This window comes from Meleagris gallopavo, chromosome 11 (assembly GCF_000146605.3).
Source record: "Meleagris gallopavo isolate NT-WF06-2002-E0010 breed Aviagen turkey brand Nicholas breeding stock chromosome 11, Turkey_5.1, whole genome shotgun sequence".
Taxonomy (NCBI): Eukaryota; Metazoa; Chordata; class Aves; order Galliformes; family Phasianidae; genus Meleagris; species Meleagris gallopavo.
In genome coordinates, this window is record NC_015021.2 from 23,377,540 (window position 1) to 23,401,882 (window position 24,343).

Consider the following 24,343-nt stretch of genomic DNA (forward strand, 5'->3'; position numbering starts at 1 on the left):
GCGCCGGCTGCAGCCGCGCCGCTCGGTTGCCTCTCGCCTCCGTTCCAAACGCTTGATTCAGGAACTCCGCTCAAATTGCGACTCGTGCGTCCGTCCGCACGCTGCGCCGGCTGACACAAATGATGGCGTCTCTTGAAACCGCATTTATGAAACGTACATTTTAATTTAAATACTCAGTATGCACCGCACGGAATCTGCATGTTGCATTTATTAAATACATTAAAATCTGCAATGTAACAAAACGTTTCCTGCATACGAAATTCAAAACACCATTTTAAATGAACAAAAGATGGCTCACTTCACCGCCACCACCGAGCGCAGCGCACGCGGCCCCGCGCGGCTCTTCTCTCTTTATTTGACGTTGTTCACAGACTGATACGCGTTACAATAAGAGTGCTGGATAAAAACATGAGGTACGAAAGTGGTTCGGAGATTATAGGTCATGCAGATCATGCTAGACAGCAAAGAAAGGTGTGAATGAGGAAACACTAAATAAAAATACATAAAGAATGTGCATTATAAAATAAAAAAAACTCAATTACACAGCTTTGCTTCTTTGGTTACAAAGGAGGTTGAACAATTTCACAGCTTTTTATTCCCACCCAAAAAAAAAAATATACGAAATGTCAAAAAGCGGAGGAATCGTGGCAATTTCTCTCTATCAGAAAGTAGAAACAGAAATGAGCAAAGTTTTCTTCATCAAAATAGCCCATCCATTATTTATTATATCACAAGGACTGGTGACTACCTGTACAGATGCACTATGCTCTTCATACTTACACTCTATACAAAATTTACATTCCAGCTGGATCTTCACTACCGTAAATAAATACCCAAGGTGAATTGCCATTAGTGTTAGAAATATGCCAGGATCCTTTTGTTCAATTATTGCCTAAACATTTTACCTATTAAACGCAATCCCATCTATCGTTTTACCGATACATACATTTATCAAAAAATTAAAAAAAGTTCTGTGACATTGTTCATGAACATTATGAAAATAGCAGCCCTGTAATAAATAAAACAACATAAATGAAACTAATGTAGGCAAATGTTACTTATATGGAAAGGACAGTGGCTCTCGGGGTGAATCGATGCTTCTCACGACAGCGACGGAGCCCTGCGGAGCCGCCGGGCCGCCACAGCAGCCCCAGCCGTGCAGAGCAGCTCCGCCATCACCTCCCTGCGCCCGACGGCGGAACGGAGCCCAACCGCACTTTGCCACGCATCGGGCAGGGAAAGCTCTTGTGGGATGATTGTCTAATACTGAGAAGGCCAAACACGCGACAGAAGCATGGCTACTCGCTTTCATATAAAGTGGAAAGAACATCAGTGGCACACGAGGACAGACTGCTCTCAGGTTTTCTGCTTTGAAACGAGGCAGGAAAGCTTTATGCTGAGGAGACATTCGGCTGCTGCGGAGGCTGTGCTGGCTGTGCAGGCTGCGCTGTCACCGCCTGCGCCTGCAAAGTGCTACTGGGATTGGCCTGTTGGGCTGAAAGTTGGGATAACTGATCGTTGTTTGAAAGAGATTTCAACAGTGCGTTCTCTCGTTCAAGTAAAGAGTTTCTTTCAACTAATTCTTTTATTTGTTCCTTCAGAACTTCCACTTCTTCTCTTACTGCGTACATCAAATGGCTTTTCACCAAATCCTGCAGAGAACAAACCAACAGTTACACCGCCTGGAAAAGCGCTTCCATCCCACCCCAAGCCCACAATTCTTCCAAGCAAGCGGTAAGGCCGGAAAGCTGAAGCACTTCTCCCTGAAAATACAGAAAAACTTGAGCTCCGAGGACGATTAACCCAGCTCCTCCATTCAGGATAAAGCGGCCCTTACACCAAAATCTTTGCTTCCGGCACTCAGCAGTAAGCTGTGGCACCCAGCAACAGCCCTACAGTCACTGCAACCCAGTCCTCCTCCCAAGCACAGAGAACGCCCATAGCGTGCGAGCAACGCGAGCAGATGCAAACTTCTGGAAAGGCTTTGTTACATTACACATATTTACCGTCCGAACTAATGGTCAGACAGCAGTGACCTTTAGGCACGATCCCTTCTGAGGGCCTCGCACATCGGCCTGTATTAAATGCTCACACCGATCTCTCTGCAGTGAGCGCCGCAGCTGGGCGGCACTACAGCACGTGCAGACATCGCTGCTGCGCTGCGGGGCTCTGTCTGCAGCCCAACGGAGCTGACAGAGCCCACAGCTGGAGACGGCCAGCCTGAAGGAAAGCATCAGCTCTGCTCTGAGCAGGTGAGGTGGGAGCCTGGTGTCACACAATGCCAACCACGGAGGTGTATGAGAACCAAGAAATAATAAATTAAAATCAAACTGGATATAACTGACACTGAACGGAATGCAAAGCATGGCACAGAGAAGAAACAAGATAAACTATTAATGAACCTCACTAAGAGGTGTGCTATTTTCAGCACCCCCTGAAGTTCAGTCAGCTTGTTTGTAGCAATTTACACAAAAATTCATTTTAAATTGCTTTAGGACAAACAATGTAGGTGAGAAGCTCTTAACACTAGAAGTTAAAACAATCCAGGTTGTCCCATGCTTCATACTGAGAATTCTTTTTTTCAAGCAAAGCTCTCTGCCTGACCCAACTGAAGGAGTATTACAGATACACAGAAAGACAGCACAGCTGGGAGCGTGCACTCAGCCATGAGCCTGGGGCTTTACTTACCATTGCCTGTTCTATTTTGTTGTCAATGGCAACAACACTTGCACCAGACGCGCTGTAAATATAAGCAGAAAACTTTGTTAGAGCATTACTGCATCGTTTGTTTCAAACTATGCACCTGTTGGCACCCACAGGATTCCTGGAGCATTATTTCCGAGGCCAAAGCTGCAGTGTCACACACAGCACAAAGCTGTGTGCCATCCCCCTCCCCACACAGCACAGTTTGAGCTCCTAAGAGACACTGCACCTTCAGTTTATCATTTCTCAGAAGAGACGTATGACACCCACAAGCACAACAGTGCACTGGAACAAACAATAAATTAGTTGCTTTCATTCCCTGCTTCGTTTTCCAGCTACCTTCGCTGGGGAGAAAACAGATTCAGGGGATACTCGTGGGGTCCTCACCTCTAGTTTAATTTCTGCTATATTATTTTTTAAAAGCACTGAAGAAAAAAGTTTGATAGTGTTTGTCCTCCGGCTCCACTTAAAGATTACCATTTAAAGATTTCTTCCTATAAAAAATAATCCCATCAGCACTGCCTTTACAGCACTGCAACTGAGCAGCAACAGCTGAGAGCGGAGACTTGCCCGTGTGCGGGGCTCTGTGACAGCACTGCCCAGAGAGGTTTCAGTGAATCCTCATCAGACTGCATCTCGCCATCTGAACGCAGGGCGGGCAGCCTGAGCAGCCTCACTGCACAGCCGCAGCACTGCAGAGCAGTCTGACAGAACAGCTCCATCACTGGGACAGGAGAGCAGTATTCACTGCAGACACACGGCCTTCAAGTGCACCTTTCAATTCCACATTAGGGCAATTCAAGCCTTCCTGTGTTTGGACTGTTTTCAAGCCACCCTTCTGAAACACAAAATAATCACTTTTGATTCCCCAGAGTCAGACCTGTGGGGCCAGAGAGGCGCTCCCCGCTCTGCAGACCGACTCCCGATTCGGAGCAGAGCTGCAGCCCATCCCAGGACACACGGAGGCATCGGCTCCCCCAGCAGCATGCTGCCCTCCCGCCTCACCTCCAGCGACCCCACTGCAGCCCACAGCCCCACGCCTGGCACAGGGCTGCACGCGAAAGCTGCCGCCGCGCTGCCCACAGAGCGAGCTGCTATCAGCACGGCGCAGCCACGGCGCAGCAAGCTGCGTGCAGGAGAAGGCAAGGTTTGCAGCCAGGCTTGGAAACTTACCTCTTTACACATATGTTACACACACCGAAATCACACTGTAAGGAAAACCTGCTTGTTGCTTTTTACAGTGAGTAGCAGCAGCATGCTCAGAAACATTAGTTACACACAGGAAACCAAGCCCAGCTGCTGGAAGAATGCACTGCTCTTTGGACAAGTCCATTTTATCCAGGCTCACAGGAACACCACCGCTGATCACTATACAAAGAGGGAATCAGCTTTTGAGACTGAGAAAGTAACAGCCTTCTTTGCTAAACCAACAAAGCCTGCATTCCATAAGTAAAATGCCGAGTGTTTAACAAGAAAATTGCTCCAGGTGACACGGGCCCAACTTCAACACCCCTACACAAATGCATCTAGTATGGGAAACAGGCAGGGACAAATGGAACCCCTGGCCTCATCTCAGCACTCTGGTACGACAGGCTCAGCAAGACACGGGGTGTTGGGATGGGTGGCTCAGGTACTCATCAGAGCTGGGCAGGAAAGGAGAGGAGGTGAGGCAGCCCTCTACATCAGGAAGGTCTGAACTGCACCGAGCTTCATCATGGTGATGAAAGGGTTGAATGCCTCTGGGTAAGAAGCAGGGGAAAGATTTTGTTTGGAGTTCGTTATGGACAATCCAACCAGGACAAAGAAGCAAACAAATACTCTATAAGCAGCTAGCAGAAGTGTGACAATCAATATGGCAGAAGGAGGGAACTCAACACCAGAGAAGGTGAGGCAGCAGATCATCCTGAGTGATGGCACATCACACCACACACACAGGACAAGCAGGTGATCAGAGCCTGTCAGCGTGGATTTGTGAGAGGCAAGTCCTACCTGACTAACTCCATCTCCTTCTGTGACAACGTGACCCACTTCATGGACGAGGAAAGGCTGCTGAAGTTGTCTTCTTGGACTTCAGCACAGCACTGATACTGTTTCCCACAGAACTTCTCCAAGAGAAACTGCCTTTTGGACAGACCCCTGCTCACCGGCTGCATGGCTGGGCCCAGGTCGCTGTGAATGGAGTTAAACCCAGGCAGCAGTACAGGCTGGGGCACTGCAGCTAGGGGTGCTGCCTGAACACAAAGCCAGCAGCACGCCTGTGGGCCAGGAACATCCAGGCCTGTGCCAGAAATAGCATGGCCAGCAGGACCATCCCTGTTCTCAGCCCTGCTGGGACTGCATCTCAAATACTACACCCAGTCTGGAGGTCCCTCACTGCAGGAAGGATGCTGGGCTGCTGAAGCACATACAGAGGAGAGCAGCACAGCTGTGAGGGAGCTGGAAAACACAGCTCATGGGCAGAGACCGAGTTTGGGTTGGAGGCAGCTTGAGGGCCCCCCATGCCCACTACAGAAGGCTGTAGCCATGTGGTACCCACCTCTTTCCTCAGTGACAAGGTACAGGATGTGAGGGAATGGCCTCAAGATCCACCAGGGCAGTTCTGGTTGGGTGTGGGGTAGGATTCCTTCCTAGGATGCGGTCAGGCACTGGGATGGGCTGCCCAGGGCATCCCTGGGGGGGTCGGGCTGTGTGGCCTGAATTCCCTGCCCCAGGGGTACATCAGGTGCCTGCCTTCTACTGCAGCTCTATTTAAGCCACACTGTTGTTGGCTATCAAACAAGTACCTATTTCCACAGGACAAGCAAACTTTCTACAGTTTTACATGAAGCTCTGAAGATCAATTATTCAATACAACATAAGAATCGATCTCAGAGGCAACGCGTGAGGTTTTTATGAAATATCTGAACTCTTTAGGGGAAAAACAAGACCTGGGTCAGTTGAATCGGTTTGAGGTTTGGACAGGGATGTACAGCGTGGCTCCTTCGTAGTCTTGATAAGATCAAGCTGTGCTAACAAAATAAACCATTTTTCCCCCTGTGTATGAGGGTAGTCACATTGCCCATGCCTACCATGAGAAGCAAACGTCAGAAATGTAGTCCTGATATTTTTGTTATTTTTAAAAAATTTCAGATGGAGATTAAAGACTTAATTTCAAATCAGGAAAGTTCCACCTGAAAACAACCACCAATAAGGCTGCAATCAAAGCACAAGATGTTTTACTGGCCTTCCTCCTCAAAGAGGAGCACCCCATCTGACAGACAGCTGCAGCATGGGGAAGAGAAGTTCAGCACAGCCTGCCATGGGGAGACCTCATCCAACTCACTGCTTTCACATGAGAAGGATGTTTAACAGCAACAAAGTACACATCTCTGACTGCTCACATGATGAGAAAAATCCACATCATTTGAACTTACGCTGTGAAAGTTTAATCTTTCATACAAATACACAATGGAAACTTAATCGTACTGCCTGGAATTCAAGTCTACCAAAAATAATGGCTATATTTTAGGAAAACCCACCTAAAGATCCTATGCTACCAGTGCTGCCCTGAGAAAATTCACAGAAGAGTCATCATCCAGATTCATGAGAAAATGCCAAAAAAGCCTCTATGCCTCTTCTCAGCCTTCTCTGTGCTGGCACCAGAGATGGGCATTACACTGAGCTCTGAGCAACACCATGTCAGAATTAAGCAGGGAAAGCACCTGCACACTTCTCATGAGCATCTCAGTAACAGCGAGTATTTCACTGACATTCAATGGCTGAATGCCCTCAGCCCCCTTCTTCCCTGCCACAGTGTGTCAATGAAAAATACCCACGTCTGTTTCACTTGATATTTAGCAATATTTTACTGTCTATTCTGACAGCACGTGGTTAGCTTTGCGGGGCTCAAACAGCCCAAGAGATGGCTGCTCACACGAGGAGAACCTCTATTTGTGCAGAGCAGAACAACTTACCTTACATAGGAACATCATCTCTTACCAAATTCCTGGGGTTCACAAACTAGTTCTGAATGCAATTAAAAAGCCTGCTGGGACTTACGTTGTGCAGCACGGGAACCCCTACATTTTAGGATGGGGAAACAAAGGCATTCCGAGGAATTCAGAAGAATGCTTACTTTTATCAGGAAATGGTCAACTGCAAAGATGGGAGGATGATACCTCCACAAGAAAGCACTTACATCACTGCACTTCCTTTTTGTAAACACCCCTATATTCCACATTTCCAGTCCTTGTTTTGGACATTATACACTAACCTAGGATTTGTGAAGCCTGCATCTTAATTGCAAACAATTTTTGTTGGTTTCGTTTCTTTTTTGTTTGTTTTTCAATCTGCTTCCACATCTTAAGAATTAACGGTTTCAAGTAAAGAGACACCAAAACAGAGAAACAAGCAAAGGATAAACCTCTAAGTGTATTTCTGGCTGCAGTGCCAAATCTTTGTGCAAGTCCCTACAGTTTGTTTCACTGCTACAAAGGCCGCCCTGAACCCCAGCGCCGACACAGCCCCGCACAGGGCAGCAGCAGCACCTCGTGCTTGACACACAGCAGTGCTCTGTACAGCTCCATCCAACAAGGGAATGTGCTTTTCAAACCCTGCCCAATGGCAGAACTTCAACAAAACCCAGCAGGATGCATTAGTACTGCGTTCAGCCAGAACTGTGCCGTACACAACTTACTGCCAAGCAAACTGGGAAGGATTCGGTTAAGTTTTGGTGAGGAAAAGAGCCTTCAAGTCAAACGCAGCTGTTACAATGATGATATCATTATCATGCTCAAATAACTGAACAAAATCCACACTCCACGTAGCTTGCTAAGCAGAAATGTTGTGACAGGCCAGGGCACCACAAGACATGGAGTCACAATCACTAGGACTTAACACTAACAAAAAATAAACCTTAAAAAAATCACTGAAGTGTGGGGAAGGACCAGCTCGCAGCTACTGATGAATTAGTAATGCATCTCTGACAAGCCATATCTACAGCAAATATGACTTTGTTGCACCTCATTGCAGTTTCTCGCCATGAGTTCAATGCCAACACAGTGGCTTTAATTCCTCCTCACCTCTTGTGATGGGTGCAAGCCACAAAGCCTCCTTCCCTTGCCCCAAGCCCAAAAGATTTCAGCTTCATCAAAATTGTGTTTAAATACACCATTTCCACACCTTGTTTTCTGAGAGAGCACTTAAGAGCCACAGTGACAGTTTCCTTTCTCTGGGGAAAAGGAAGCTGCAAACATTTTAGTGAATGCCAGCTAACAGCTGACTAGCATTAAACTCTTTCAGTTACACGTTATGTTTGATGCATGCATAATGGAAGGAGGAAAAAAAGTCAGTATTTCAGACTTGTTCAGTTTCAAGCTTATGTACAAATATTTCGATTCCATGACTGCTTTCGGACTTCTAAGCTGCAAAAGTCCGATACGAAGCTCTGAAAACAAGCACAAATGAAATGACGAGAAACTTGCATAGAGCAAAGCTGTTCATGCATACCTCAGCATGTACGCATCCCATACTGAAGCATTCATACCTATCCCAGAAGGTCTTTGACTCACGTAACTTGTTGAAATGGAACGCTTGGTAGAATGCAGTTGACGGATTCCTATGAGATCCAAGAATCAAACAGAGATATTGAAAATGGGTATGCAATAAAAATGCCAACTCTTATTCTACCTGCATTAAAGGAAGTTAGCTATCCAGACAAATTACACTGATGTCCGAAAGTTAGAAGAGCTCACTGACTGAAATCCTTACTGTTTCCATGGGTTTCTATTAGAGACACGCTGATTAAAAAAAATCATCCCCAAGCCCTATGGGTATTCACACTATTTCAAGTTGCTTCTGTAAAGCAAGGTTTGTGCTGTAAAAGCTATTACTGAAACACCTCCCAGCATGCTGACTGCCTCCTGCAGGTAAGCTGTGTAACTAGTGCTACACATTCCTAAATTCAAGGATACCTTTCACGTTTTCTATACTATTTCACAGAATGTCTGCAAACAGTACCCAGTATTTCTGTTCCACTTCACAGCTCTCTTTATATTAGAAACACAAGAGTTCTCTAGCTGGGCCTCTGAATCAGAGCGTATGTCACCTCCAAACTATGGGAGATTAAGTTACTTACAACTGCAGAACAGATTAAGTTCAAAGTGGAAGAGAACCCAAGGTAGTGCTATGTCTGTAAGCACTTCCCTCTGCCTTGCAGCCTGCCCACTGCTCCCCAGCACAGCTGGGGCACCGCCAGCCCTCACAGCACAGACAGAAACTGCTCTGAGACCCAAACACTGCAGCACAGACTCTGCCCCTCAATTCTGACAGCCCGACCCTCCTCAGAAATATGGCTCAGAAATATTTGCCCCACAGACAGCAACGTACCAACAGTGCAATCTGAAGACTACAGTTATCCGAGGACTCATCTGCAGGCTTGCTGCTTACAGAATACGAAACGAAGCACAAAGTCAGAATGCTTCCCAGCTAGCAGCTGTCAGAGCATTACACTTAAAACTCTTCTTCCAGCACTGCCGTTTATCCTCACACCAATATAGCTACAGCACAACTGCAGAACACGACTCAGCAACCTGTAGAAATGCCACTAATAGTTCATGCTTTCTCATCACGGGCTTTAAAACAGAAGATTACACCACCATTAGAAGCACAGGTACGCAACAAGAGCACTTCTTAAATAACTTGAGCTGTTTTAAAGTCTTTCGATTTAAGAACATCAAAGCAGCAGCACCATAACAGAACTTTGTCTGAAGCTATTTGCTTCCCAGCAACCTCCCAAGGTCAGTAACACCACCTATCAGCGACGATCAGGAATCCTTTGTTAGCAGGTTTTGTCACTCCATCTCCCCTTCCACCCCTCCACACACATCCAAATTCAGCCTGAAGGCTGCTACAGAAGTGGCCTGGTCAAGCTGACAAATGCCATGCTCTCCAGTTAGAGATTCTAGGTTTTCGGAAGACACGTGACATGTGTGACAGTCAACTAATGACAGGAGAGCAGTATGCAGTAACACAAAAGATAAAGGGCATCTGAGTGATACGCAGACAGCATGAGAAAGCAATTGGCATCTGCAAATAAAACAGCCTTCCTCTGCTCACAGGGAAGATGGGGCCCACGCTCTTCTAATTCACTCGCCTGAGACATGTGAAAATTCTCTTCCTCAAAGAGCAGCTGTAAACAGAAAGTCATTTATCTGCCGAGATACATTTACTTGCAGTATACAAAACCCCGTTGCTATTGCTAGGTATGAAAAGCCGCGGCTTCCAAGCACAGGGCCTGTCTTTCATCCGAGCTTTTTTACACCGATACCCAACTCGCACTGTACTTCTACTGTACTTAAGGAAGCATCCAGAAAGGTATGAAGGTTTCTCGTTAAGCTCTCAGCTGTACATCTTGCTCTTGAGATTTTTTGGTATTGCCCAGATAATTAAGAGAACTGTTTCCACTCTATAGCTAGATCTTAAAGTAAACCCACAGCGGTAACACACAGGCCTGAGCTGACATGGCTGAACTTCGCCCATTTTTAGCCACGCTAAAAGTAAAGGGTTAGAGAATTACTAAAAGCTCTTCAGTTTGATGAATTAATTGAGCAAACTGCATACAGAAGTAGTGTAATCTACAGCCATATAACAGCCAAAATGCCAGAAGCCATTCTGACACCCTGCACCTGGCCCAGGACACAAAGGCAGAGCCCTCGGCCCCAAGCACACCGCAGGTGCGGGCGCCTCCCAGCAGAGCCTGCAGCCTGAGGGCCGCACCACCAGCACGGCACAGAGGGAGCAGCACACCTCGGCCACAGCAGAGCACCTCCGGTTCCTTCTCCAGCCCTGCAGAGGACAGCAGGCTGCCCAGGGCACATGGTCCCAGTCCCAGAGACTGCCACAGGCAACCAGCATAGGAAGACTAAACATTCAGACTGTATCCTATTTTTTAAAACGTCTCAGCTTCTCCATGAAGTCCTACAAGAGATACCACATTGGTTTCCTTTGCACACTCCACTGTTAGCATTTCTAACTGTCTAAGGTGACAAATGTGACCTAAAATTAAAGAACAACAATTTTCTCAGTTCTGATTACTCACAGCAGCAAGCTTCCCTTCAAAGGGAAGTCTAAACCATACCCAAACTCTCCCCTCGTGTTTGGGAGCACATCCTCCTATTGCTGCTAATCAGGACCAGTACACACCGAATTCAGACTCTGCTCCATAGAACTCCGCCTGGAAAGCTGGCAGAACTTCAAGCACCCAGCCAGATACCTTCCACTGAAATAAGGGCACTGAGGCACAGCCCCCACTGACACAAGGCCTTTCTGCTGCTGCACCTTTGGAGGAAGGCCGAGAGCATCAGAGCTCCCACACAACCAAAGGCACGTTTAGGTGACCAGCCAAGGGCAGCAGCTGAGAGCCGCAACCAGAGGAACTGAGCGGTACCACATCTCCTTTGAGGTGGCAAAGCACAGAGTTCCCACTACGCCACTTCAGACGGTTCTGTCTCAATATCACTGACTGTAACGTGAACAGGGATGACGGAGAAGACAAAAAAGGCCAAAGTACCACCTTTGAGCGTGAAGAACACAAGGCTAACATGTCAGACAACCACGTTCAATACCTCTGACAAAAAAACAAAGCAAAGTAGGATCATCCATTATTGAGCAAAGCAGCACAGGGCACCTTTTCAGAAATTTAGGTCAAACAAATTCCTTATGAGAAAAAAAAAACAAACCAGGCCTCATATAGACAGAATACAAGATATAAGCATAGTATTACAAAATTAGCTGAGCTTTTAATGCCACCTTGCATGACATTTCTGTAATTAAGATGGTGGTTTACACAAAGAAGGAGGTCCAACTGATCAACTACTCTCACACGTGGCTCTCCAGTGGATCAGCGGGAGGGAAGGATGCATCAAACAGAGCTCTCCAGGGCCTCCTCTGAGTCTGGTTTGGGATACTTTAATCCACGACTTGGATAGTGGAGTACAGACTATCTTTTCAACTGCAGATGATCTGCAAGCACTCAGGACAGAACGAATAGAATTCAGGAAGGTCCTGCCCCTTTGGAGCAATGGTCTGAAATAAAAAGGATGCAATTCAGTAAGGATAAGCATGAAGTAACAACAATCAGCTGCACAAGTATAAACCATGAGTAGCTGAATGCAATTCCACAGAAGAGAATCTAAGTCAAAAAAATAAAAATCTTGCAGAAGTATTAAACTCGCAATACCTCTGTCCTACATGGAGGTATACACACGCTAGCTGAAATCCTGTTTTACTTGGCCCTCCTGAGCCCTTACCTTCGATTTCACGGACAGTTTTGGATACAAACTGTATCCAAAGGACACAAGCCTACCAAAGCTCAGTAAGACCACAAGAAGATGTGTTACATTCTTTTACTTCCACTAATCAGAATTGTGAGAAATTTAAACACTGAAGATAGATGGAAGACAACTACAGTCTCAATGTAGTTTAAAGTAGCAGACATGAGAAATTTTTCTCCCTGTCAGGTAAGTATAATCAGAGTACAGACGTTATGGGTTTTAACTGCAGAAAAAGTTTAAGACTAAAGATCAGATTTGGTTTCCAAATAAACCAAATAAAGAACAAAGACAACCTCTTACAAGAATGGTAGAACTCCTCACTGATTCTAGAAGAGATCAAGCAGCATTTGCTCCAAAAGGTTTTTGGCCTGTGAGCCCCCAGATCAGCCCACATACCCATCCTGCAGTTTCTTGAGACACACAATATCACTGGTAAGAGCTTTAAAGTTCTTCCTTTGAATTAGATCAATTCCTGCAGGAATCAAATTTAACTGTGGAATAGGATAGAAAGCAGTAGAGAGCTTAGTTTATACTCTGAAATCAAGATGCCTTTCAGTTCCATTGTTTTATTTTGGTAAGGTTTTTTTGGCATTAAGCAAAGGTAAGCATCCTAAAGCAAAGTTGTTAGTTGCACACAGAGTTCAGACAGCAGCATTAAGCTTAAGAATAGAACGTATTCGTAAAACACCCCTTACTCTTATGCTCCTACTCTTAGAAGCAAGGCCATTAATCATACAGTGATGCTCTTGCATCAGAAGGATGGAAAATTCAGCAAACTTCCAGCCTCTTTATTCTTTGCACAAAAGTTTATAGGAACCTGCCAACGTGCCTGTAAATACAGGTGTTTAGCCACATTTATCAAAGCACAGAAAAGATGCTAGTATATTTTGTACATCAACATTGTTTACACAACAGCAAAAACCACTCTGAGAAAAAAGCAACTCAGAGAGCTCAAAGATCAAGTCAGCAAGTAAACACATTCAGTCCCTAGGCAATGGCAGGTAGTAAGGTAGTATTTAACAGTCAAGAGACATTACCTTGATTTTGCTTAAGAAAACAACCATCTTATATGAACATGACTTTACTGTGGCCATCAGTAAGGAATTCATGTAACAAGGAAAAGTAAGGTACAGCCACCAATTGCCCAAGCAGATGCATGCTGCTGGACAGTAAGTGATTGCCTCCTTGGTTTCTGAAGGTTACACAGATGAGATACAGTGGTGCCCCGCAGTATTTGGAACAGAAGTTGGTTTATAGCTCTGACCACCAGAAGGCTGCCTTTAACTTGGTTACCAGCTACAACTCGTGATACAGACTGATCGTCGCTCCTCTTCAGATGAAAACACACAGGGTGGTTTATTCAGGAGCCCAACCCAGGGGGCACAGAGGGGTTGCCATTCCTTAACAGTAGCTTATCAGGGAACTCTGTGTGAAGTTTACGGTATTTCAAGATTATGTTTAACCCAACAACAGAATTCCTTCTCCACTCCTCTTTTAACAGACGTTTCATTTATACCTCCTCCTGCAACCGTGGTCCAATGGTATTTCCTACAAAACACAATAACCAGAGTACAAAGCTCACACGAGGGACTTTGCAAAGAAGTGTGGCAAAATCAATGTGGAATTAAAAAGGAAAGGAAAAAAAATATCAAGATTAAAACTCTATTCTTTTGTGCTTAGTCACACAGCTCAATTGACATACTTCTTTAAAGCCACTGTATTCAAAATACATACCCTGAAAAAGCACCAGAGAAGGCGGCACCAGAGAGGTGCACATAGTTTCAGGAGTACTGTGACTCAGCCAGCAGCCTGCGCAGCCATCGCTGGTACTCATGGCTGCCAAATGCTGCAGCTGCAGGGAGAGCAATCTGCACAGGTCTGACCTGTGGCAGAGGCAACATTGGGAAATCAGTCTCAATTTCTTAACTGGTTACAGAAATACATTTAATATAAAAAACTCTGTTGTTAATACAAAATTCCTAACTGCAAAATCAGGACAGATTCCTTATTACTCTAGTTAGTACAAGTTGTTCTTTAGCTCAGGCATTCTATAAATACTTGCTTTACAGAAGCTAACCAGACCAGATGCCTCAGGTGCAACTACACCTAGCTATTCTCTGACATCTACCAATTGCTGCTTGTAATTCCAGGCTTTCTCTGATGAGCACCACTGTCTAACTCCTGTCTGACACATCTCTGGTAGATACACAATCAGCACAGCACAACAGTATGAGAAATGGGACACTTCCCTTGATTTTATTACAACCATTGAAAGCATGGATGAAAACATCTATGAAGGAAGAGTTAGTTTAATTATACTGGCAAAAATTAATGGGGACAGTGGGACACCACACTTTCCATGCCCTGGGCCTTGCGTCATAGCAGGGAAACACCCTGCCATAGGACAGAAGTAATGGCATTCTGTAACTGTGCTAGGTTAACAGTCAGTATTTGAGCCAGCTTTTCTGAAGAGTTCAGATAGTATATTCTAATGTGAGTACTTGATACTTATCATGAAAAAGAAGCACGTGCTCATCTCTTAAATTTCTATTTAAGATAAAAGTAGTTTGAAATTCAATGAAATTCCACTATTCCTTTTACACTAATTCAGTTCTCAATATGTAAGATAATTATACTGGTTTCTACTAAGTTACCCTAACAAGCAGATAGAGTCTGTGTCTGTGATGACATTTATTAGCAATATTCAAGGAAGTTCAACACGAAGTCTGTCTCTTCTCACCCAAAAAGATGAAAGACGACTGCTGGGCAGCTTGAGGTCTCCTGCAGTTGTCCAGAACTAAGTGAAGTAGGCGGATGTGAAGTTGGTAGAAGGTGGATGGCTGGACTAGATGACATTAGAGGTCTTTCCCAACCTTAATGATTCTACAATAAATGCAGGAGTATCTTCTGCAACAAAACATTTACTGATCACCTGCATTAGATGACTTAGCTGAAGAAATCAGCCATTAGTTGCTATGTCATATATGTACATAAACACTGCGTCATTTTATTTAGATATGAACACATGCTCTCTGAACTAATTTTAATAATTATTCAAAGAGAGCTTCATTAATGTAACCCTCTCCCACCCCTCCCCAAAAAACCCAAAGCTCTACGTAGTGGAGGCGTTTTTCTGTTGTTTTTACAGGATGCCTACAACACAAATGTAGGTCACAGCCCACCTCAAGTGGCCAGTGCATGGCTCAAGGAAAGGGGTTTCCAAGAGTCAGGATCGTATTGTTTCTGACAATGTTGAGATAGAAACCTCATCTCCCAGAACTTCCTCCCTCAGAGAAAGACCAGCAACAAACCTACAGAACTTGACCTAGCCTTGTTGATATTTCAATCAGAGCAAAACACCCTACTTGGAAATCAAGGCAGACTAGGTCCAATTACACCTCCCAACAACTCGCTAGTTAGAAATCATCCCAAGAATTGCTTCAAAACAACAAAATCCACCACTCTCAAGCTTAAGAAAACATTTTATTCAGTGTGCAGTGAAGTCCCTAGGCAGGGGCCAAAGGCAATCTGAAGCACACTGCCAGCACCAGGCCCACCTGATCGCTCTCCTGGCCCAGCCAGCACCCACGCAGCGCCGAGGCTGGGCACGCTGCTCCTACAGCAAGGCGGTTTTGAGGGCTGCTGCATCATCAGCCAGAGTGAGTTTTCATTACATAAACTCACAGCTGCGTAACGAGTAACTGGACTAAGCCCGTTTTTAAGCTTAAACACGAAACAACTGCAAGATTTCTCAAACTAATCACTTGCCTTCTCACTAACTAAAGCTAATCTTAATTGTTGTAGGGAGGGTACTGCACAATGTAGTTCAAGAATCTTTGAAACAGCTTTGCAGGCAGCTTCACGAAACAAAGAGTAGAAAACATCTTCCCAAAGAGGCAAATAAAGATTAGAAGCTGCCAGAGTCAACGGCAACACCAACCATCTTCCTGTGTCCCAGCAGGGAGCTCCTGCTGTGATCAGGGGCAGCCACAGAAGAGGCTGATGTGCCCCTGCTTGGGCAGACCACAACAAGCTCAACATAAAGAACACCTGGGAACACTTTTCTGTGCTGTGAACAAACACCTCGAACCTCACCTCACAAGGATGCAGCATCTACTATCTGCTGGCAATCCATCATCTTCAGCAACTATTATAGCTTGCTGGTTAACATCACTGAGACATATTACTCTTTGCAAAATATCTCATCTAACACAGCAAGCTTGGAGCACATTTTAAAAGTAGATGTGAACACCCCAGATGAAAGCAATAATAATAAAATAATAGTAAGTAATAAAAGTAATAAAAGCAAAGCTAATCATTCTGAATTAAAAAGATCTACGTTCACTACTGCATTAAGTAAAAGACTAGAAAGTAAGCTTTTAAAAGAATTTTGACACCAACTCTTTCTTCTCCTTAGCTTGGTCAGTAAAGAAGACGGCACTTATTAATACATGTGAACTTATTGTAGAGGATTAGGCTCCTACTGCCTCCTCTGCCCAGAAAGCAAAATTCCACTGAACCCACAGAGGAAAGGGAAAACCTCGTGATTAATGATGAGAGGAGAGTGGCATTGAAGCAACTAAGTTACACACAAGTTTCTGCACAGCAGTTTCAGATGTTTTCCTGACTAACAAATATTTATCTCAAGATCTGTGAGGAAAAAACAAGTAAAAGAAAACAGATAAATCTGGACTCAGCAATATCCTCCCTGCCCATACTCACATGACATCAATGGATAAAGCATCTCTTAGCAAAGGTTTTTTAAAAAGTACTTTGTTTTTTAAAAAGAGATCAGAACCCAGACTGCGCATGGCATACTTCAGTAAGCAGAATACTGCATGTTTATTTCTTTGCCTTTTACATCATTTACAAATTCCTTATACCTTGTTTCATGCAAGTCTGCACTTGGATTAAGTCATAACTGAAGCGCTTTCAGTATGAAAGCCAGCCCCTGGCTCATACAGACATCTTGGGGAAAGCACTCGTAAGGACAGCCAAGGTGTTTGTGGGCCTTGCACCGGCCCAGCCCCCAGGCCCAGCCCCCAGGCCCAGCCCCCAGGCCCAGCCCCCAGGCCCAGCCCCCAGGCCCAGCCCCCAGGCCCAGCCCCCAGTGAGAGTCCAGCAGCTCTGGGGCTGGGCCTTTAAACTTCATAACTTTCCAGAAGAAAGGAGAGAACCTCACACTGCACTTGAAGTGATCATGCACGTCTGGAGAACCTGTTCAGAAGACCGCAGCTCCAGCTAACACTGAAGATAACTCTATTTATACAACAGATACAGGAATAAAAGTGAACACGAGGCCAACAGCCTTCCAGAACTAAAACAGACTTCAGCAGAAGACCCTCATAGAATCCTTGGAATCTTTATCAGTTCTGCATGATAGCAAAGTTAGCATTTTTCAAGAGCAACAGATGCTACCAATCACCAGCTTCATAAACAAAGAAACACAGCTGCCTCAAAATGCAATGGGCCAACATTCAAACACCCCATACCATAACAGGGAGCAATTGCTTTTTGCTGCATGATCACCTTGGGCCAAAAGAGATTAACAACAGCAAGAAACCCAGCCCCAGTAGTTCAGCCATCCTGCTAAATATTGGACAGTTCAGCTTTTAACAAGAACTTCCAATATGCTCCTATGAAGCTATGGCATTATTCCTGCCATACAAAACAGCATTCAGAGAAAAGCTATGAACACTTGCACTCTTCTGTAGGGGACAGAAGAAAAAACTACAGCAGTGGAGTCGCTTGAACTTGGGTGTACAAGGTACAGAGAATCATTTATTTCAGAGCTGGTATACTACAACACACCAAAAATCAACTGCTTCCATCTGCGAGTTTCCTTCAAGTATCTCTCCCTTCTTCCTTCTGATAACTATCTCATTATACCTCATTAGTCCTAAGGCTGCACTGACTTGCCATTAACAGAGGCACTGACATGTTTAAACTGGGGAACATCATTGCCAGGTGAGCAACCACGTTCTTCTGTTCAGCTGTCTTCTAACAGTCAAGAACAGAAAGCAGAACAGGTGCCACAGCCCAGAAAGCAGCATGCTGTCAGAGTGATCTTACAGAAGGTTTCTTACATGAATTACAGCAAGAACCAAATACAACCAACAGCAGTGCTGTTTGCATGGTCATTTGGTACCAACTGAAACATTCACCTCTGACGTCCCATCCCCACCATCTCTCAAATACTCCTGATTCCAGCTCAGATCTGTCCATGTTACACCATCACCCCCTGTACCAACGCTCAAACAGAAGCCCCTAGGATAGCAGAAAATTGTTCACCTCTGCAGCTGCAGTACGGTGCAAAGCTTTGATAAGCTTATGAACAAAGTGAAGACAGGGAAAGCCAATAATCAACAGCAATGCAACTCAAGTACTGCTTACTAATATGCATTTTCAGAACACTTCCATTTTTCTTCACAAATACACACCCAGGGCAACACAAAACAAGTTGGTAGCAAAGCTGTATTAGTGCCTGTTCCCCAGTTTTGCCCTTGTATTACAAACAAGGTCTTGGGAGCTCAGTTCCCCCAGTTATGTTTATCAGCACACTATACAAATAAGTGACTTAACTGAGCAGAGAAGTGCGTTGTGCGGGTCTGCATAACCAGCAGCTCCGCTGCTGCAGCAGACATTCACAATTGCAGCCATTCATTAGCATTCCTGGAATACAGCCTGCCCAGCTCGAGCTGGTCAGATATCTCTGGAAAGCGATCGACACCCCGCTCCTTTTCCAGCACTCCTGTAATATCTTACCCCCAAAGTCTGCCAAGCATGTAGGAGGTTTGCACAAGCTTTCTCAGTAACATTCTTTCAACACACACAACATATTTCTTTTCCCCCAAGGGCAAAAAAAAAAAACAAAACCAACCCACAAAGCCAACTGAAATGTGACGCTTGTCGACTATGAATTTGGGCATATGGACATGAAGGTGAAAGAAGAACTGACGTACACTGACCCTGAAACACAGCTACTAGAGGCCTGCCTACCTTGAGTCCCACTTCTCCCTGCTTTCACAGTATTTGCCAGATAACAAATTCAAAGTGCACTGCAAGGCTCACAGCTGCCTCAGTGAGAGCAGTATTTCCCAGATTCTTGAATACTGCTGCTTACTCTGCTTATAGCCGCACTTAGAGAGGAAAATCAAGTCACTCTGTAGATCTTTCATAATTAGGACGAGATGTATTTCTTCTTAATATCTTAGTTTATGCAACTAATTTGCTAAATAGCACAGCTTTGCTTCTTAGAAGACTGAGATGTGCCAAAGGTATTTGTTTTTTTCCCCCTTCAGACTCCACTTCCCTTCCACCCACCTTGATAAGATTTCACCATTACCCAATTCTGCATCACTCAGTGGGTAATGGACTACTCAAAGCAGGAAATCAAAGGATTTTAGGCAAAATGCATTGCAAAAAATTCAGTTCTACATCTTCAGATTGGTAAGACAGAACAATTTATCAGTCCTGCTATATACACCTCCTCACACCTCCACTTCTACCTTAGACACAGAGCCATTTTTAAAACAGTAGGTGATCAGGCAGGAATAACACAAAGAACTTTTCTCAGATGAGAAGCTGCTTCTCCTAACAGACCTCTGCCCCTCACTGCAGTTCTCAGTTTGCTTCAAATAAAGCCCCTTCTCGAACTAGCTTTCCTTTAATGGAGTTCCTCTTCATATTCCAAATGGTGAGCGATTTACTACATGAACTCAAGATACTTAGAGCTATATGGTATTCTTTTGTGAGTTTCAGAAGATGACCATAAGATTAATCCACGCAAACTCAGTTCCACGTATGTAATGAATGCTTGAATTCAGGAGAAGGTGTGAGAAGAACTGCAGACACCTGCCTACACACCAATCCACCCTCCTGGCATATACACATTAGGGCTGAAAGGAAAACACTTTCCACAAAATTTCTAGCTCTCACAACCACAAAGTAAATCCTCTAAACAAAGCCAAGTGCTCACTTCCTGAACCTGCAGGCAGAGCAGTGACTCACGGTGAGCAAACTCCCATTGTGCCTTATTAGTGTTATCAGTGTCAACCCTCAGCCTATTAATGACACTTGAAGGTCTTCATTAACTATCTCACCACTGATTTCAGTTCATAAAGCAACTGGGAATATTGCTGCCCATAGGAGCAATGGTATGATTTAAACATCAGGAAAGAAAAAAGACAAAAAGAGCAGACAAGCAGTGGTTTTGCAATAAAGCCTTTTCAGCAAGTAAAGCAAATAAAGACAAAGCAGTAAAGCAGCACCCAAAAAGCTGCTGGGTTTTCCTTTTCTCCTTGCTCTGAAACTAGTGGAAGACGGGCTGCTTCCTGAGGAGGGTAAGAAATAAGCTTGGAACTACATCTGCTACCTTGTGTGATATGTAGGCATGTTTAGAGTGAGCTCTCCTTGCCTACCAGCATCCCTAAAGAAAACGATTCCAGGCCGGCAGAGCTCCCTGCCACACAGCTCCACTCCGTACCACTCCAGCGAATGGCGAGCCTTTATCTCCTGGCACAGAAGCACGGAACAGAGAAGTCTGCATTTCTCCAACGATAACCACAAGTTGATTTCTCTACTGCACATCACAGCATGGCATGTACAGCAAACAGCACACAGCAGCTGTTCCTGTTCCTTACTGCTGGCTCTTGTGGCCACACTTCCAGAAGCGCTTCCTTAGAAACTAACACTGTATGAAAGAAGTTCTGCAATTCTTCAAAACAAAAATACAAAAAAAATTTTAAAAACACCACTGCTCAGGATATGCTGCCTAAAGCCTGTTTCACCAGTGCCCACCAAAGGTGTCCCACCTCCTGCTAAGTTCTCCTTATCGTGACGTGAAGGGATCCATTTGGCACAGTCACATCTGTTACTATGAATTATAAAAACATTTGGGATTACAGGCTATGCAAAACGAACATATGCCATTAAAATGACTAGAATTATTTCTCTTCATATATTAGGACATTAAAAAGCGACCAGTTTGAAATCAAACCTTCTCAGCCCAAAGAAAAGTTTGTCAGCAATCTCCCTAAGGTAGGCACAATCAGCTGCAGTCCTAGGCCTAACTAAAGTTGTACTGCTTTAACTGGACCACAGCTGCCCACAGCACTGCTTCTGCTTGTATGAATGCCTTAGCAGAGCTGCTGCCCCAAGGGTGCCGTCAGAGCTGCAGCGAGCACGAGGCTGCTCACCACAGATACAATTCTTAAGACTGATTTGCTGAAGTGCCTTCTCCATCCTATGCCTCACCCCCACATACACAGCAGCTTTACTAAAAGCACTCCAAGAAACACTGACGACATTATCTTACAGTCTGACATTCTTCCCAGGTGAGGGAAAGCCTATAGGACAATTTAGCACATCAGAACTTCCCGTCATGCTGCCATTCCTATCTCTAAAAATAGGAACAGGAATACCCCCACTCATATTTTACTCCTCCAAATTGCAGTAAATCCAGCAATAAATGGTAATGATATTAATTCAGTGCTCAAATACTGCTTTCCCTGGAAGTTCTTCCTGAAAGGAGCAGTCAGCTCAGAGCAGTTTCAGCCACTGTGCCACACTCAAGAGCAGTCTGCAAGGCCTGTGAGAACCAAAGAACTGGGTGCTCCCTCTCTCAGGCCCTCGGCAAGTTTGTTCATATTATGTATTCTATTGTAAAAATCTGTTCCTACTTTCCAGCTAAGAAAGTGTTTGAGGTTGTACTTTTCCACTTGTCGACATCCTCACCCAGAGGAGCAGAGTTAAGTGGTAGTCATTTAATTCAGAGAACTATTATCTCTAGACCTTCCACTATGTTAGCACATCACATATATCCAGGTGCAAGTACTCTCCTTACTGACATGATACAAAATGAAAGTTTACCAGCAGGGTAAGAAAACAGGACAGTGCTAGCAGCATGCCATGTTCTCCAAGGCTCCTCACCTGACAGCCCTAGGACAGCAACACACCATCTTTAACAGCAGGGCAATGCAGCAGTGAAGTGCTACTTTAAACTTGCTGTCATTTGCCTGTTTCACAGTAAGCTCAGAGGAAAGGAGTGAACAGACTTCCTCACACTGTGAAGAAGGAGATGTAGGAGGGGCGACTGTTCTCAGTCTGTCTTTGATTCAGAGATTACATTACTTGTGCACTAAGCAGCTTTACAGCCACTTTCTGCCTGCTTTGAGAACAAGAAGTACAAAACAGTTTTTAGGCAAGCAGTAAACTGTACTTCAAAGAAAACTCTACGATTTAAGACTTACTGAAAATAAGAACTCTAAAAGCACTGACAATAACTTGAAGACTGTTTCCTTAAGAAAAGGTATTTTTATAGTATTTTAAAATAATTCGTACCTGTCTTCATCACCATCAACAGGAATAGATATGCTAAACACAGAGCTGGCAAGACTGTTCATAGGAGTACTTGCAGGTAACTGAAGAGGATTTGCTAGAGTGTCTGGAATGGGAGGCTTCATGAGAGGTTTAATTTCAGCTGTAAGAGAAAGTGGTGGCTGAGGTAGGGGTTCCGATTTTCTTCTAGTATCATCAATCTGGCCTACTACAGATTGAGCAGGAGCCTGAAACTGTCCGAGGTTCGACTGTGACAGATTGGTAGGTACATTAGGTGCACCTTGTATCAAGGAGTGCCCGACGTGCTGCTGCTGCTGGACAACACCGGTACTTCTGCTGACAGAAGTGTGGCTAGGCAGCTGTGACTGAACCAGAGTAACAGGGACATTTGGCATAGTAACAGAAGTGGTAGACACACTAGGCACACTTGTACCGGGCACAACTGCAGGCACGTTCTGAACTCCAGAAGCCACGGCATGGGGAGCACCAGGCATTCCAGACACTTGACTGCTTCCACTCATTTGATGCTGAGCCACAGACTTCTGTTGCACAAGCCCTGCATGTCCAATTCCTTGCTGCACCACACCTCCTGGCTGCTGGACAGCAGTCTGACCGGCTTGTGTCTGGCCACTTTGCATAATTCCTGATCCCTGTGCAACTGCTTCACCTGGCTGCGCTGGCACCCCCATCACGGGTGCTCCCCCAGGTGAAGGGCTCAGGCCAACCACCTGTCCCACAGGCAGGTTGGAGGCCGCAGTACTTGATACAGAGCCTGCAGGAGCCTGCTGAATACCTCCTTGCGGCTGCATAATTGTCATGTGTTGCATGTATTCAGACTGACCAGAAGGTTGCGTTGGCAGTAGGTGCACCGGTGGAATCTGGGACTGAGAATAAGTAAATTGTTGAGGCTGAGTCACTGGTACGCTTGCTTGCTGCACCTGCTGCTGTGCCACAGGAATGCTTGGTTGGCCCATCGTTACATTTGGAGGTGCTATGCCTTTTCCATTGGGTCCAGCCTGTGCAACACTCTGCGTATTTACCTGTGGCTGTGATTGCTGTGGCACCATTATCTGCTGATTTGCTACTGAAGCTCCAGAAAACATAGACTGAGCAGTACTTTGAGGCATGGCCCCACCTATGGGTTGTTGCGACTGCTGTTGTTGCCCGATGACAAAATTAGGTTGCTGTAGAGAGGCCTGGTTCATCTTCTCTGTCTGGAGCAGCTGTGACACAGCAGGAAGGGAACTGTCAGCTATGGAATCAGGGCCATGTGCCGACGCTGGCACAGCTGAGACGATGACAGAACCTCCTGTGGCACCGAGCCCACTGTCCCTCTCTTGAGCAGCCTGCTCAAAGGTGCTGCTGTGCCTAATGCAATCTCCAGTCCTGCCCAAGACAGCACTGCCATCAGAGTCCCGGTCATAATACTCCACACAAGTCCATCGTCCTCGCCTGTAGGGTTCCCCAGTACCGTGATCCAGCTTGATCACTCTGAAACGTGAGCTGCATGCAGCAGCCACTGTCTGAGCCATTGCCCCAGGCGCAGCAGGCGCAGAGGAGGGCAAGGCAGGTTGAGCTGGCAGGGGCACGGCAGAGCTCTTGGGCACAGCCCCCCCATTGGGGACCACTGCTGGTGGCACGGCAGCTCCCCCACCAGCAGCCGCAGCCAGCTGCCCGTCCAGGAGGAGATTGGGAGAGACGCTGCTGGGAGTTTCTGCCTCACCCACGTTGTTGAGAGTTTCTTCGGAAGAGCTCCGCTCACAGACATCCTCGGGGCCGTAGTCGGTGGCTCGGGAAACATCGAAGATTTCAGAAGACACATCCTCGGTGCGGGACTCATCCGGGTCGTCCAGGCTCTCCGTGTCCTCGGTAATGCTGCTGGCCACCTGCGCCGTGGTCACGCTGGTGATCTGGAAGCAGCTCTTCTTCTTGGCCGGCATCTTGGACATGCTTCCCCCGCTCGGAGAGGGCGGGCCGGCCAGGTCGGGGGA

The 24,343-nt window shown here is 45.6% G+C and overlaps 1 protein-coding gene across 4 annotated transcripts; it reads right to left on the reverse strand.

Annotated features, from left to right (window-relative positions):
• Window positions 1-190: 190 nt before the first annotated feature.
• Window positions 191-24,337, reverse strand: TSC22D2 (TSC22 domain family member 2). Of its 4 annotated transcripts, none has more exons than XM_003209261.4 (4): window positions 22,356-24,337; window positions 8,228-8,299; window positions 2,689-2,740; window positions 191-1,652 (listed from the first exon to the last, which is right to left on the reverse strand). In XM_003209261.4, the coding sequence occupies exons 1-4, from the start codon at window positions 24,299-24,301 to the stop codon at window positions 1,392-1,394; spliced, it is 2,331 nt and encodes a 776-aa protein (XP_003209309.1). In that variant the 5' UTR covers window positions 24,302-24,337; the 3' UTR covers window positions 191-1,391. The 4 variants fall into 4 exon arrangements, with proteins under 4 accessions (XP_003209309.1, XP_010715371.1, XP_010715372.1 ...); XM_010717070.2 differs by having other exon boundaries at window positions 1,514-1,652; window positions 8,191-8,299; XM_010717069.3 differs by lacking the exon at window positions 8,228-8,299.
• Window positions 24,338-24,343: the final 6 nt, after the last annotated feature.

Coding starts and splice junctions, on each gene's coding strand:
- TSC22D2 (XM_003209261.4), bottom strand. CDS start 24,301: ATGTCCAAGATGCCGGCCAAGAAGAAGAGCTGCTTCCAGATCACCAGC. Junction 2,741..8,227: donor TCAAAGACCTTCTGGGATAG/GTATGAATGCTT, acceptor TTATATTTACAG/CGCGTCTGGTGCAAGTGTTG. Junction 1,653..2,688: donor ACAAAATAGAACAGGCAATG/GTAAGTAAAGCC, acceptor TGTTCTCTGCAG/GATTTGGTGAAAAGCCATTT.